Source organism: Phyllostomus discolor, chromosome 4 (assembly GCF_004126475.2).
Source record: "Phyllostomus discolor isolate MPI-MPIP mPhyDis1 chromosome 4, mPhyDis1.pri.v3, whole genome shotgun sequence".
NCBI lineage: Eukaryota > Metazoa > Chordata > Mammalia > Chiroptera > Phyllostomidae > Phyllostomus > Phyllostomus discolor.
In genome coordinates this window covers 199,802,666-199,818,759 of record NC_040906.2, presented here as the reverse complement: position 1 = coordinate 199,818,759, position 16,094 = coordinate 199,802,666, and the positions used below count along the sequence as shown (strand labels likewise).

Below are 16,094 nucleotides of genomic sequence, written 5' to 3'. Positions count from 1 at the left end.
ATGTTCCCCTCTCTTTTTCTCTCTTTGTTTTTTTTCTTCTGTTTTTGGACTATTTGTTGGAAGGTAATAACCTCTTTTAGTGGGTTTCTGCCCCCTGCCAGGAAACTCTTTATTTCACCGTCAATTTTAAATGACAGCCTTTCTGGGTAGAGTAGTCTTGGCTGTAGGTTCTTGCTTTTCATCACTTTGAATATTTAATGTCATTTTTTTCTGGCCTGAAGTATTTCTGTTGAGAAATCAGTGTTGACATCTTTATGGGAGCTCCCTTGTGGGCAACTGTCTTTTTCTCGCTGCTCTTAAGATTCTCTCTTTACCTTTACCCTTTCCATTTTAATCATGGTGTATAAAAAAAAGCTTTGACACAAGTTTTTTTGTTTGTTATATTTCTGTCAGAGGACTTGATTCTCCAAGGTGAAGTCTGAAGTAAAATCCCAATATATAGAACAGGTCATGATTAATCGGGAGGGCCAGGGGCACAGCACATTGTCTGCATGTCCCCTCTGAGCCCCAGGACCCCCCTGTTTTCCCAAAGACTTAACAATTTAAAACAGTGTTCACTTACTATCTCCAAACTTTGGTGGGTCAGGTGTCCATACACAGCTTAAATGCATCTTCTGCTTAGGGTCTGAAATATCTGCACTCAGGGTGTCAACTGCCTGCATTCTTATCTGAACTAGGGAGGAACCCACTTTCGAACTCATTCAGGTGGTCGACAGAAATCATTTCCTTGCTGCAGTTAAGACTCAGAGCCCCAGCTTCTCACAGACTCGTCCTCCCTCCTAAAGGCAGCCCACACTTTCCTGCCACGTGGCCCTCCCCATGGCATTCACAGCACCCTGTGTTCGCTTCCTCAAGCCAGCAGGAAAGTCTCACACTCCAATCGGCTAAGGTGGAATCTTACGTAACGTAGTATATTTATGGGTGTGGCATCCCATCACGTTTGCCCTATTAGAAGCGAGTCACAGGTCCTGCCTGCAGCCTGCCTGCATGAAGGCGTGGACTCCACAAGTGGAATCTTTGGAGGTCACCCAAGAGAGCGTTCACCACTCTCCACGTCCGGGTGAAGTCCCTGTCTGCCTTACGTGTACAGCTCTGTCTCATCGCACTGCTGTACAACCCTGTACTCTGCATAGTCCTTGGTCGTGTGTCTCCACCTCTAGATAGTTCATGGCAGAGACCTTGCCTTGTTCGTCTTTGTTGTATCTCTTTGCACATAGCATAAAACTTGGCACTTAGCTGATCTCGGTGAACTTTTTAGAAACAGTTTTATTGAGGTGTAATCATTCAGTGAACTTCCAATAAGTGCATGAAGGTAAACATAGAGCTAACATATTGTAAATTTTAAAGCACTTGCTAATAATTCTTAAAAGAATAGCCTAATTGATTAATATACTTGAAATTGTACCAACTCTTCTTTTAAGCAGTAATTGGTAAAACTGAGTTAGAAGATCAAATAATCTTACAGTTACTTCTGGAGTTGTATAACTATGACTATGAATTTTTTGCATGATATAACTTCATGTCATACTGTATTATCTCATAAGATTTTTCTTTTCTTCTAGATGAGCAAGAGATTGTACAAAAACGCACTTTCACCAAATGGATCAACTCTCATCTGGCCAAGGTAAAGGAAACTACCCAGAGTTCTGGGCTTACTTAGTTTGAGCCCATAAATCATTAAGCACACAGCATAAAGGAATGGTTCTTTCTCCATGGTCACAATTACTCATCAGCGATGTTGTCAGTCCTATCAGTTTAACTGTCGCCTACACACAGCATTAGCTCACAACCCCTCTGGGGAAAAACGAATGGATAGCCAGAGTCAAGAGCAGTTACATTATGTCATTTCCAAGAATCTTGATGAAATATTCATCCAGTCATTTCTTCTGTACTTACGTGTATGCCATATGGAAAGGACAGTTGGTGCTGGATTTTCATTGTTGTGTTTGTTTAGACTGAGAACAGAAAGAAGAAAGGAGTGGTCTGCCCTGAGCAAAGAATCCTACCTGAGGGCTTGTCTGCCCTCACAGGTGTTTTGACAGAAAAGTAAATGCGATGCCAAGACACTAAAAAGACTAATCATTCTGAGATTGACAGTGACATTAGTTTGTATCAGTGACTGTATTTGTACATTGTGGTGACTTTGAACATAAAAATGAACGTAAAACAAATTCCAATATAGCTATATTACAATAAAAGTAAGCTCTTGTAATTGTGATGAAAAAATATGCAAGTCAAAAAAACCTTGCATTTGTACAAATAAATACTGAATACGAGACAATTGTCTGACTTCAGTTAGAGGATCCTTTTGCTGAGACCCTGTGGGCAGTTTTTGATAACGGGCTTCCCCAAAGCCTATTATAGTTCAGAAGCAAACAAAACAAGAAAATGTATTTCAGTCCCATTGTACAAATTAACTGCTTACTGTGTGTCCATAAGAGGCTTTGGAGACAGAAAGGAAATGATAGTAAGACATTTTCCCAGGCCTTGAAAAGCTCACAATCCAGCTAAAACTGAAGACTAGAATGATGTGTCTGTATGCAGGATGAACTGGGATTATCTCTCCCGTAATCTCCTTCCTAAAGTGAGTTGATGATGAGAAGGGAATTCTCTGGATGAGAGGCTGCAGCGGATTCTGCCCTGTGGAAAGGCAGCAAGTGCCTCTCATTTCTCAGTCTCGGCTGGTGCCAGCCAGCAATCACTTACACTATAGAACTGTCATCCACTGGGAAGGTTATTATTTTATTTTTTCTCTTTTTTAAGATTTTACTTATTAATTTTTAGAAAGGGGAAGGGAGGGAGAAAGAGAGGAAGAGAAACATCAGTGTGTGGTTGCCTCTCATGCTCCCCCCATCAAGGACCTGGCCCACAACCCAGGCACGTGTGCTGACTGGGAATCGAACCTGTGACCCTTTGGTTCACAGGCTGGTACTCAATCCACTGAGCCTCACCAGTCAGGGATATTTTTTTCTAAAATGAAAATAGAGTTATTTTTTCATATTGTTAAAAGATTACATGCTGATTGTCAACAATAGTAACAGTAAATTTCTTATAAGTGTAAAGAAAGTAAAAATCACCTTAAATCTCACAGGTCTGATATATTCATCACTAACATTGATTGCCACTTTTCTACACATAGACACATAATTTCACAAAAATGGTTTTATACGATAAGGCTCTGTGTGCCTCTATTTCACACAGCAAATCTCTCCATGACAATAGTTACAGAGCCGCACAGTCATTTTAGTGGATGGATAATTTCTGTTGTAAATATAATAAAATTATTTATGTCATAAATACTCGCCAGCTTATAGATGGTCATTTATGTGGTTTCCAATTGTTTGGTATTATATAAAATACCACCTTGAAAGTTCTTGAGCCTACATCTTTGTATACTTGTGTGATTTTTTTATTATAAATTTCTAAAACTGAATGGCTAGTCAATAGATACATTTTTAATTTAATAGGTACCAAGAGCTTAGGCAAATGTCCATTCCTTACACCATAACCCATTTTAAAGTTAACAGTGAGTTCTAATCCAATTGGTGAAAATAACTTATAGTTCATTTTTTATTAAAAAAATAGTTTGAGCACCTTTGTGGAAGTTTTTAAGGTAAAATTCTCAGGACTCACCTCTCCGTGTACCGCACACTCAAAAAGAAGGATGATCTGAGCGTGCGCCATGGCACACAGTGCGCCAGTGGCCTTTGCGGAGCAACGATCTTCCCAGAGTCTGTTTTCAAACCTGTTTTGCAACTCTGCTTTGTTATTGTTTCACGCTACACAGTTATGTGATAGCTGGCTGTGGGAACAGGCTTTGCAAATGTGTGTATTTTTTCTGTGCTCTCCCAGCCCTGCTTTGTGACCTCGCCCTGCGACTTCCCATCTAAATGCCCAGCCCTACCTTTCCTGTGTAGTGCAAACCTCTCTCATTCATGAAGTCCCTTCTGACCCCGTGTGACACACTGTGCCTGTCCTCTAGCAAATGCTCCAGGAGTGTCAGCTATCCATCCCCCTGCAGCCATCCTTCAGGGACATCCCCCGCCTTCTCTGGTTTTCCTGCCTTGGGTGCTGTAGAACCTGGTGTGCCAGCACTTGTCCAGAACCTGTAGCATAGGTGAGGTTCAGTCTGTCTCCGGACTGTTCCCCATCTCAGCTCCTGATAACACTGCAAAGTCTTTAATAAGGCATGCACTAATTCTTGGAATTTCTTTATAAATCCTAACAGCTCTAAGCACAGTGCTGGATACCATAAAGAGGTGTTTGATAAAAAAATAACAGCAAAGACTCTATACGTTTTCTTATTTTGTTGTAATAGTAAAGACATCACTGAGGGGGAAAAAGTATTGATGAACTTCTGGCATTGTGATAAGTGCGTAACGCTGGCTATTTTATAGCACTCATTTTCATAAACTGTTGTCCCTGATATTTTAATCCAGACGTGGATCTAAAGTCCACATGATTTCCCTGCTTTGCACATTTTTGCATTTATAGTATTATTTTGAAAGACTCAGAAAAATTATTATCTCCACAACTGCTCCATTATAACCTTAATGTGGTAGAGCATCTTTATTCTTTTTAAAATTTTCTCCAATGTACTTGTGATGTTTTTCTTTCCTTGGGTCATCTCAAACACTGAAAGCAGAAGCAGAAAAATGAGACCTATACTTGTTATCCTGAATTTATTTATACTCAGAAGGTAGTATCTTCCCAAACATAAAGCCCACAAATTCATTGGAGAATGTTTTTCTTTTCCTACTCACTTATATTTCAAAAACATTTGCAGAATCTCATCGGACCCCATTATCTTCCCTTGGCTGTTGAGAGTTTTAGGATAACTGTGGAGTAGATGTTTATGTCTTCATCTGTCTCAGCAGTTGATCATGTGGTCCCCTACACATCCCTCTCTCTTTCCTGGCCTTTGACTACCTTCATCCCCCTGTGCGTTTCTATTTCCAGCCCCATTTCTTTCTCGTTCCCCCGCTGGGCTCTCCCACATAGGTACCATCTCTCACTCCCCCACTCTGTCTCCTCCTCTGTTAGAAGACTACCCAAATATTCTGTCTCTATCTCCATCTCCCCATCCCCATTTTTGTCATTTTCATCTCTATTTCTATGTGTACACTGTCACTATAAAAGCACATGTGCACTCTAGGCTTCCTAGTCTCACCGAGGTCACAGTTCCAGACATACCCAAATTACCGTGGAAACACATTCCCTTCCCACTGCCATGTGCTCACTTTGGAGAATCATGGTATCTCACCCGTGACAGAAGAAAGGTCAGTTTCCCATCTCTGATTCAGCCTCTCAATCAAGACATTGGGTCACCTTTTCTGCTGCCTCTGAGAGAAGGCTTGCTCCCAAAGCAATTCTGTAAAGCTAGAGGATGCTTGGTCCCATTGTGCTAACACCCTGTGGATGTGACAATAAGCACATGGATGCACACATATGCACACATGTGCACACACACCCCCTCAGTCAGCTGGACTCCACAGAAGCGTATGTCATACCGAGTCCCACGAAGTCTCTCATGAAAACAGCTTCTTAAGCGTTGGGTCTATGGCTCCTGGTCACCTATCAGCAGCACACTGATATCTCCCCCGACCACAGGTTTTCACTCACAGAGCAGACCAAAAGCCATACTTAGAATAAAAATAGTTCTCACAAAAAGTAATCCACAAAAAAACAACTTAACCTGTTTCCAGGTCTTTCCTCCAGAATATATTTTTTGAATTTTATTCATTTATTTCTAGTGAGAGGGGAAGGGGGGGAGAATGAGAAGGGGAGAAACATCAATGTGCTAGAGAAACATCCATCAGTTGCCTCTTGCACATGCATACACTCCCAGCCAGGCACCTGGCCCACAACCAAGGTATGTGCCAGGACCAGGAATCAAACCGGTGACCTTTCAGTCTATAGGATGATGCCCAACCCTCTGAGCCACACTGGTCAGGGCCTCAGGAGGTTCTTGAAACCAGCTTTTCTTTTTTTTCTTTTTATTAAATAACCAAAGCCAATGGTGGGTCAGATTAAGCTTGGTTCAGTGTATTGTTTGTTTGTTTACTTTGTCCAGTGAATACTTAACCAACCTATAAGCAGTATTAGTCAGCTTGGGCTGCTGTAACAAAATATCATTGTCTGGGGCACTTAAACAACAAACATTTATTTCTCACAGTTTGAGAGGCTACAGGTCCAAAATTAAAGTGCCAACTGGTTTGCTTCCTGGTTCCTGGTGAGGGCCCCCTCCCTGGCTAGGTCTTTACATGGCAGAGAGAGAGAGAGAGAGAGAGAGAGAGAGAGAGAGAGAGAAAGAAGGAAGGAAGGAACTCTGGTCTCTCTTCCTCTTCTTACATCCTGACATGGGGCATCACTTCACAAGCTCATCAACACCTAATTACTTCCCAAGGCCTCCCTTCCAAATATCACCACATTGGAGATTAAGACTCAACATTTGGATGCTGGGGGGGTGGGGCACACAGTCAGTACATAACAGGCCCCAAACTCATTAAGTCTGGCTTGAAGACTAGTTCCAAGCCTGTAGATAAAGACAGGTACTCTGTCCTGGGTTGAGGTAGTAATGCACTTCTCTTTCATAGCAATTTTTTCCTTGTGTGGTAATGAACCCCTGTTGTATATAACTCTGTGCTTTGTAATTATGTCCGATAATCCCACAACCAAACCATCTAACAGAGTTAAAATGCATTTTATTCCTTAATTGTGTTTTCCCCCCTGCAATTTTCTGTTGTCCTCTACTGATAAAGTTTCTCCTATGACCCATGTCAAAAATATTTTTATGCTGGTACTCAAGATATTAGTCCTAATTCACCTATTACTTATGCTATGTAATATGACAAGTTATTTAATCTCTAAGAATAAGAAAAGAGTGCTAAATCGACAGGAAAAAACATGAAAATTTCAACTCTCTTCTAGAATGCAGGTTGTAAATATTTTGTAGAATCTATTGTCTGAGATGTTTTGCATAACAGTTGTGGGAACTTTTTGTGGATTTAATCTAGAATGATAAAACAATTTCATCCTAAATTTTGTGATAATGTCTTGCTATTACAATGCTTTTTTGAAAGGTTTTAAGCAAACTAGGAGATACTTTTCTTTTTCTTTTTAATTTTTAATTAAATTTATTGGGGTGACAATGAATAATATTACACAGGCTTCCAGTGCACAATTCTGTGATGCATCATCTGTATATTGCTTTGGGTGGTGGGCACACAATGCAAAAATAATTTTATTTTAAAGGGCAATTTAAAAGACTCCTTATTTAGAAACTTTATATCTGTTTTCTTAAAATCTTCTTTGCAAATTGACCGTTGACAAAAATAGCTTAAATAATAGATTGTGGCAGGTTTAAGAGGTGGGGCGTTGAATCGATAAGACAAAAAAATTGATACTTCTGTCTAAGGATCGTTGGATCTCAGCTGCATTGGGAGGACTGCAAAAGATTCTTCATGGGGATGAATTTCAAAAGGTTGTTTAATGGGAAATTTTTATTTTTATTCTTGTCTGCTTTGCTCAGTTGCAGACTAATGAACTATTTCTAACTAAAATTATAAACTCTTTTTACTAATGACATTCTATTGCATTGCAACAATTATCTGTAAATATTGTGGCAGCAATATGAAGACCTCGGGTGTAAATAAGAGAGCAGTCTGTCTTCAAAAATGTGCTTATCTGAAAACAAAATCTTATTAAAAGTAGGGGGAAAAACAAGATTTTTCTGTGTTTTTGTGCTGTTTTTAGTATACATGTAGATTATTCACACTTGTGGATATAATTTTTGGTTCATGTTTTTTTGGCTTGCTTTGTTTTCAAATTGAAGTCTTTATGATTCTGCAGTTATATAAACATTGCAAATGATGAATTATCCATATAATATAACAATAACACACATTAGAGGCTTGTATTTATTTTGTATACCTGATCATTCTTTTTGGGAAGGGGTTTTACATTTAGACATGACTCTATAATTTCTTCCTTTTCAAAAAGAAATCTAAATCTTTGTCTTCTTTGTGCTCTGTCAGTGAAAGAGGGTGGAGTATTTGTTTTTTAATTAGCCCAATGTTGACTTTGAGTAACGGTTTTCCAAAGTTAAGCCTTCATTCCGTTCCAGATTGTCATCAGTCATTGCTGAAAATGTTTCTAAGACTCAGGGCTGCCATTTATTGAACTGTTACCATGTTCCATTACTGTGCCTTAGCAATTTTATCTTTCATTTTATTTAATACCCATAGCAATAATCAATACAAGTATTATTTTCACCATTTTCTATATTAGGAAGTTGAAGTATACAGTTAATTAATAATTCTAAGGTCACATAACCCAATCCTAGGACTCCTGAGCTTGGGCAGTATTGTTGCGTTATACTCCCATGCATCACCTGTTCATTTACTTACTTAGCTCTTCACGAAGCAAGTACCTTTCCAGCCTCTATTTTGTGCTAGGCATTGATACAGTGGTAAATGAAGACGGGTACAGCCCATGGCATCATGAAAATGATAGTCTAGCAGAACAGACCAACAACTACAGGGAAGTGCGGTGCATTCCATGGGAGAAGCACCAGGTGTCAGGGAGCACAGGGCAAACAGAACCAGCCACTTGGGTACTCTAAACAAGAACATCAGAATAGGCTTTCACGGGAAGAAACTTTTAAGCTGGAGCCCGAGAAATGACCTGGGGTTGGGTAGGTGAAAGTGCCAGTGTTTTGAAAAGTCGAGAGGTGAGATGGCACGTGGTGCAGTAAAGGGAATGGAAGAAATTCAAGAATACTGGAAAATGCGGGGTCCAGGAGTGGATGGGCCACAGAGAGAACAGAGGGCAGTCTTTGAGTTTGAATGTTGTGTCGTGGGCAGTGAGATGCCTTAAGAAATCTTAAGCAGAAATATGAAATGATCACTCTGGTCCTAAACGTTTCTCTCAATCACTTTATTTTTAATCTTTCTCCCCCTGCCCCATTTTTTCCCTTCTCTCCATCTCTGCCACATAAATTAGAAGAGAAAGGAGTAAGACTGGATGTAGAGTGAGTTGCAATAAGTCATATGGGACATGAAGACAGTTTGGACTAAAGTCATGGTGGGGAATGGAGAAAAGTGGATAGACTGAGAGATGTGTAGGGGTATATGGGTTATTAACTGGAATCATGGAGGACAGAGAGTCAGGAATGACTTCTAGATTTCCGATTTGAGCAAATGATTAATGTCATTACAGAGATTGGGAATACAACAGGTTTGGGGAAGAGCTAATACGTTCAGCTTTTAGGAAATTACTTGATAGAGATAAATTCATTGGGTTTGGCAGATAGGAAGTCACTGGCTGCTACCGGGAGTGGCCCTGTCATTAAAGACATCAGACTCTGGCACACTGGTGCAAGGTAAGGGTGTCAGGGCACTGAATGTGCATCACATGTTCATGAGACAGAGCAGTAGCCCAAGCAGCTCACACATGGAGTCTGGTAAGGCTGTTTTTGTAAAGGGTGGTTTTAAGTGTGTGTGTCTGCATTGAAGGGGGTCGGTCAAGAGCTAGAAAGGAAAAGAGGCTGAAAATGAATGAAAAGAAGGTTATTTAAAAGACACAAGGCTCCCAAGGAGGCAGAGTGGGAGAGAAATCAAGAGCACAGGTGGGGATGTAGGTTTATACCGAAGAATAACTCCCCCCACCCTCTGCGACCAGAGTGGGAATAGGAAGAATGGGTAAAGAGACACCTAAGTTTGGGATGGGAGAGAGAGAGAGGAAGACAGAGGAGGGGTGGACTTAAATTTGAGGGTCTTCCTATTGAATGGCTGCATGTTTTTTAGGTCTAATAGAAGAGTTTGCATTTTAGAATAAAAATTTATGTAAGAATAAACATTTTTAAAATTGACAGTTCAAAAGATGTTACTTCTTTCCCATTTTAAAATTTATTTATCTTAGCAAATTCCCAAATTTTATGCAGGATGTGTAGGCCATTGTAGTTGTATAGTGCCACCTTGGTCCCCAAAGAAAACAATTAAAAATGTATTTTCATAAAAATGATCATGTTAGATTTTTAATTAGAAAAAGGTAGCATAAGTAATCTTGACATTCACATTGGTTGTACTCTTATTAAATGCTTGTAGCTTCACGTTTTCTCTCATTTTTACAAATAGAAGAGAATGTTATATCTGTATTTAAATGCCCTTGGTTCATTCTTTATGATAGGTGGCTGTGAAATAAATATATGGTTTGGCAATAAGTCCTTTGGTGGGGGAGTAAGTCTCCATTAGCCATTTTTTAGCATTTCTATAAATGGAGATTCTCTTTCAATATGCAACAAACAGTCCTTTCTCCATCCACCTGCCTTAGATTTCTGGGGCTATTAAGAGCAGGCATTGAGCATTTTAAACACTGCAATTTTCGGATAACCTCAGGCATGATATAAGCATTTCCTCTGTTTTTAGAAGAACTGAAAAACTCACCATAAAACACTACTTAGGGTCTGTATTAGTTTGCTAAGGCTGCTATAACAAAGTACCACCTACTTGGTGGCTTAAAATGAGACACTTATTATCTCATGTTCTCAAAGCTAGACAGCCAGGCTCCCTCTGGGACTCTGGGGAGAATTCCTTCTCGCCTCTTCCTAGCTTCTGGTGGCAGCCTACATTACTTGACGTTCCCTGATTTGCTGTATTAGTTCAGTTCCTGCCTCTGTGCCCCTCTGCATTCGTGTCCAAATTTCCCCTTTCTATAAGGACACTAGCATGTAAGATTGAGACCCATCCTGATGAGCTCATTCTAACTCCATACTTCTCTAAGAATTCTGTTTCCCAATAAGAGCACATTCTAAGGTACTGGGTGTTAAAACTTTCACATATATTAGTGGGGGGCACAATTCAACTATTAAGAGCACATTGTGTTTTAATAACATGTTAGACAGACACATACACTTCTTTAAAAGGAACACTTCTAATTTTCCATGTTTGTAAAAAAATAATGCAGTCTAATAATGACTTTGATTGACATCTCAATATTTGTAAAATATCACTTTGGGGGCTGGTTTGGTCTTCTTCAGTTGTCTTTCCACCAACAGTGCTAAAAGATAACATGGAAATACTTTCAGAATTGCATTTTTCTCCCATCTGTTTCCTGTATACAGTTTGGTGGGACCATTAACGAACCAAGATGAGAAGAAAAAGAAGCAAAGGGGAAAAAGGAAATGTGGTAATTCACCCCAGAAATCATTCTTTAGCTATTTTTCTAAAGCTACTTGAGCTTGATAATCCTAAACATAGTGATAAATTAATTATTTCCCAATATGTAACTAAAAGATTATGAGGGAAAATTATCATTGCAAAATGAAGACAAATCTATAATTTATTAATATAATGTATTAATTTATTGCTGAACTGGATATAGTTCCAGTAAAGTTTATTCCGATTAATAAACATTTTGATAACATTTGTCAAAGTTCCTTCTTTAGAAATATATTTTTTTTATTTGTACATTCACTCAATAAATATTGCAGTATGTATTTATATCCCAGCAGTATTGTAGGTACTTGAGAATGTAGCAACGAACAAAACAGTAAAAGTAAACCCTGCATTATGGCACTTATACCCTGATGACAGGGGAAGCTGTTCTGTTAAGAGCAGACTGAAGACAGAGTCCAGGGTGGGTGTTGGGAGGTAAATTAGGAGATTGTTGAAGTCACCCAGGCAAGAGACCAGTGTCAGGAACCAAGACAGAGCAGTGTAGATGGTGAGATTTGGTTGGTTTCTGCATGTGCTTTGAAAATAAAGCCAATGATATTTGCTGATGGATCGGCTATGGGGCATGGAAAAAAAGAGGTAAAGGATAACCCCAAGTTCGTACTGAATCCAACAAATAACTTGAGGAACATGCTTCCTGTATACATACTAGACGGGGAAAAGAATCTTACTACATGTGAGCGGTGTTAAGAGCAGAGTTTTCCAAGCAGGCTTAAAGTCGGGCCGGAGGCCAGTTATTGCCTTTGGGCTATTTATGAGAAGCTGAATTAAGTAATTAAGGAAGTGGAAATGATGATGCTGTCTGTCATAGGAAACGGAAAAGAATGGGAACTATCTTCTCACTTTTGCCAAGCAGAGGTGGAAAATAATCGCAATGGTGCTTTTATGAAGGGAAAGGAAGAAAAACAATTACACATAAAATTTTTAGATCACTTCACCTTGTTTTGGGGAATATTGGGAAAATCTAATTTGCTTTTCTGAATAAAGTGAAAGAACCTTTTAGATATTGAATTGATTTTATTTGGCTACTGTCAGTGGTTAGAATCATGATTTTGCCAATCTGCTCTGAGGCTACTTGGGTATTTTTGAGACATTTCGTGCGATGGGCTCTTTGCCAACCATTGGGGAGGTCATTGGCACCACATCTGCCAGTCAACCCCTCTTCCCGCTTTCTCTCTCTGTTCCTGTTGTTTAGCTCATTGCTCCCACCCATCAGCTAACCATCAGCGCATGCAAACATTCTAGACTGGTCCTCGGATGGGATTTTTTCCATATACTGTCTCAGCCTGTGAAATAGTTCCTTCCTCAAACTTACATAAACCAGAGGTAGGAGTCTGTCTGGCCCTAGCAGTGACGGGCCATTGTGCGTGCACAGAATACACCCTGAGAGCCAGCCCTTGCCTTGGGGCCGCTCTACAAGCCATTAGGGAATATCTCAGGCTGTGACTGTCACTTGCAGCATGTCTGACGGTGCTCAACAGTGGTGTGTGTCTGCTGGAGTAGAGAGTTCATCTGTGCTGCCGGCTGTGCAGGGGTGTCCAACCTGGGGCCCACAGGCTGCGTGCAGCCCCACACAAAATCATAAATTTACTTAAAACCTTTTGTTTTGCTCATCCGTTTTTGTTAGTGTTTCTGCATTTACTGTGTAGCCCAAGACAACTCTTCTTCCAGTGTGGCCCAGAGATGACAAACGGTTGGACACCCCGATGCTTTTCTAGTTCCGTTTTACTAGCATCCCTGGGCAGACACCCAGCAATGACACATTTTAAACCCTAGGAAATGTATCTACAATTTTAAAGTAAAATGCTGTAGCCATTCTCTGCGTGTCACACAACGTACTGAGAGCGTCTTCTCCAAGAAGACAAAACATTTTGACGGCCCAGTTCTGAGACCAAAAGTACTGATGGCAAATGAGGACCTAGGCAACTCCCGGCACAGGAGATTTTGGCATTTCCTTAGAGGAAGACCGAATCCTTCATGCTGTACAGCTCTTTGATGGCTCTGTTCCATTTGTCACTGAGGGACTCCGGGATTCTAGCAGATGTGTAGGTATCTGCTGCTAAAGTGGAGGTATGCAAGTAACGTTTCGAAGTAGGTTTGTCTTATCCCACATCGCTGGTCTCAGTCGAACACCTAAACCTTCTTTCATTGGTATACATATGATTGCCCTGTTAATACAAAGACAAGAGTGATAAAATATATTTTAGTCTCTATGAATTGGGTGCTGGCTTCCGAACCAAAGGGTTGCTGGTTCGATTCCTAGTCGGGGCACATGCCTGGGTTGCAGGCCACATCCCCATTAGGGGGTGCACAAGAGGCAACCACACATTGATGTTTCCCTCTCTTTCTCCCTCCCTTCCCCTCTAAAAATAAATACAAATAAAATGTGTTTAGCCCTGGCTGGTGTAGCTCAGTGGATTGAGTGTGGGCTGTGAACCAGAGTGTCGCAGGTTTGATTCCCAGTCAGGCCACATGCCTGGGTTATAGGCCACGGCCCCCAGCAACCACACATTGATGTTTCTCTCTCTCTCTCTCTTTCTCCCTCCCTTCTCTCTCTAAAAATAAATAAATAAAATCTTTAATATATATATATATATATATATATATATATATATATATATATTAGTCCAATCACATTTTTATAATTTTGGATACAGTATAAGTATATACTTGTCCATGCAAAATGGCCTCAGACAATTTATTTACTTATTTAAACAATTTGGCATGTATGTGTTTAATTATCCATCTATAATACTAAGCTCTTTTCATCTTCCTCATATACGTATATCCATTGGTCAAAACATTATGCACCCTTTCATCAACAAAGTGTGAGAATTCCTAAATTTTTACTTTATGCCAAATAGCTCTGTCTGATATTTTTTCCATCAAAATTACTTTCTTAATCCTTTCCCCAAGTAACATAATTGTTTCTAAGGGCATAAAATCAATGTGTGGAGTAGGAAACATCAGCATGGGACATGGCCACCCTTTGAAGAATACAAATGTGAAAACAGGTGAGGGAAAAGCATTAACTAACTATATGCTGGTATTTATAGACTAGTAAAGTGACACAAGTTTTTCACACACACACACACACACACACACACACACAAAGTGCTGGAGAATAAATTATTTTCCCCAAATGCAGGAAGTAGTAAGAATTATGTCAAAGGTACCTGTGCACTCTCCTAGTTCATAAAGTTCAAGGAGGAACACTGCATCTCTTGTAAGTCCTGAGAGGAAGGGAGTGAATCTCGTTACATGTCATTAAGGGGCTGCATAGCAAAAAAAAAAAAAAAAAGGACAGGAAAAGAAAGAGAAAAAAAAAAACGCTCTGTGACACCTGTTTCAGTCACACAGCCTGGCACAGAGTATGTGCGTTTTACCAAGGTGCTGGAGACCTTTAGGGACCAGGTGATCCTTAGACACAGAACTTAGAGCGGAAACCTAGTTGGAAGGAGAGTTTCTAGGAATGGGCACCTGCAGAAGCGAAGTGCCTCCTTTTCTCCTCACCCACCTCCCCTCTCTCTCCTCTCACCCAGTCAGGAGCTCCCATTCTTCCAGCCACCTCAGATCCAGCATGAGTATCTGCGGAATATCTCAGTGTGACGGGCTGGGCCAAGAGGAATATGACTTTTCCAACTACTGGACAACAAAGTTAACTTAACTTAAAAGTTAAGTTAAAACTTATATCCTTTAACTTAATAAAAGATATAATTGTGCCTCTGAAAAGAGCTTTATAGATTTCTATCTATAAAATGGCAAACTGGTGAGCAACAAAACCACACTATGTTTATTTTCCATTAAGTCAGGCTCCAATAAGTTACCCTCCTCTCTGACCCTTCCTGTTGGCCTCCAGGACTGTGACCTGAATCCTACCAAATTCTTTGGATCGGTGCCATCAGTGTTTATATACGTGACAAGAGAGACATTTTAGCCCAGAGGTTTTCTGTTAAAATGTTGCACCAAAAAAATAGTAAAAGTCCCCTCTAGTTAATCCTTTGCTATATGTAAACAATATTGTGGGCAAAAAGGGGATAGGAAAACTTGTCCAATTATTACTAGGACTTTTTTATTCCCGTGTAATTTTGATAAATGAAGTTTTCTGGGGGTGTTCCCCCTATATTTATATTATGTGCAGTTAAATAGAGCTTGTAGAAATATAAAGATCGTTCACTGGTGTTTATTTTTGCCAGCTCCTTGCAGTAGGTTAGCCAGAGCTTTGTTGTCTCCTTCTTTTACTTGCTGACATATTAAATAAAGAACTGAGTACATAACGCCAGGCCCCATAATTCAGTGTGTGCAGAATATAACACCTGTATATTATACATGAAATTGACATTAGAATTTTTATTGTAAACAGACATTTTTTTTCTAATTTCTATTTTGTGTGTGAATAGCCTTCAGACTACGGCTATTCACTCCGTGTAGGAAGACACTAGTGGGAATATTTTCAGAAGCAACTCCAATTTCCTAAAAAGAGGGAAGTTTTGGCATTGTGATTTTATTTGTGATTCTAAGATTCTAAAAGATATTTATTTGTAAATGTCCCTATTGAGTGTGGTTTAGTCCATACCTTTATTTTTGTCGACAATTAGTGTTAAGCACAGTGCCTGGCACTCAGTCTATAAAGATAAACCCAACTTCTTCCTTGTGCTCAAGAAGCCCCGTGCTCTGAGTCCCTGAAAACACAGATTTGTGTATAACTAGATACAAAGGAATATGATCCTTGTGATCTGAACAGCATACTTAGGACAGGAGCAATTCATTCTAAACGGATACCCAAAAAAGATTAGCTATAAACTAAGTGATGAAAACTGACCAGGAATCCGCTAAAAAGAAAATGAGGAAATTGAAGGT

At 39.8% G+C, this 16,094-nt stretch overlaps 1 protein-coding gene across 12 annotated transcripts in view; it reads left to right on the top strand.

Moving 5' to 3' along the window:
* The window catches only part of SYNE1 (spectrin repeat containing nuclear envelope protein 1), a 433,377-nt gene that overhangs the window by 92,070 nt on the left and 325,213 nt on the right, over positions 1 to 16,094 (top strand). For all 12 annotated transcript variants that reach the window (XM_036024918.1, XM_036024914.1, XM_036024915.1 and 9 more), the window contains exon 3: positions 1,563 to 1,624. In XM_036024918.1, coding sequence (XP_035880811.1) covers positions 1,563 to 1,624 — 62 coding nt within the window. The remainder of the gene's footprint in view (positions 1 to 1,562; positions 1,625 to 16,094) is intronic.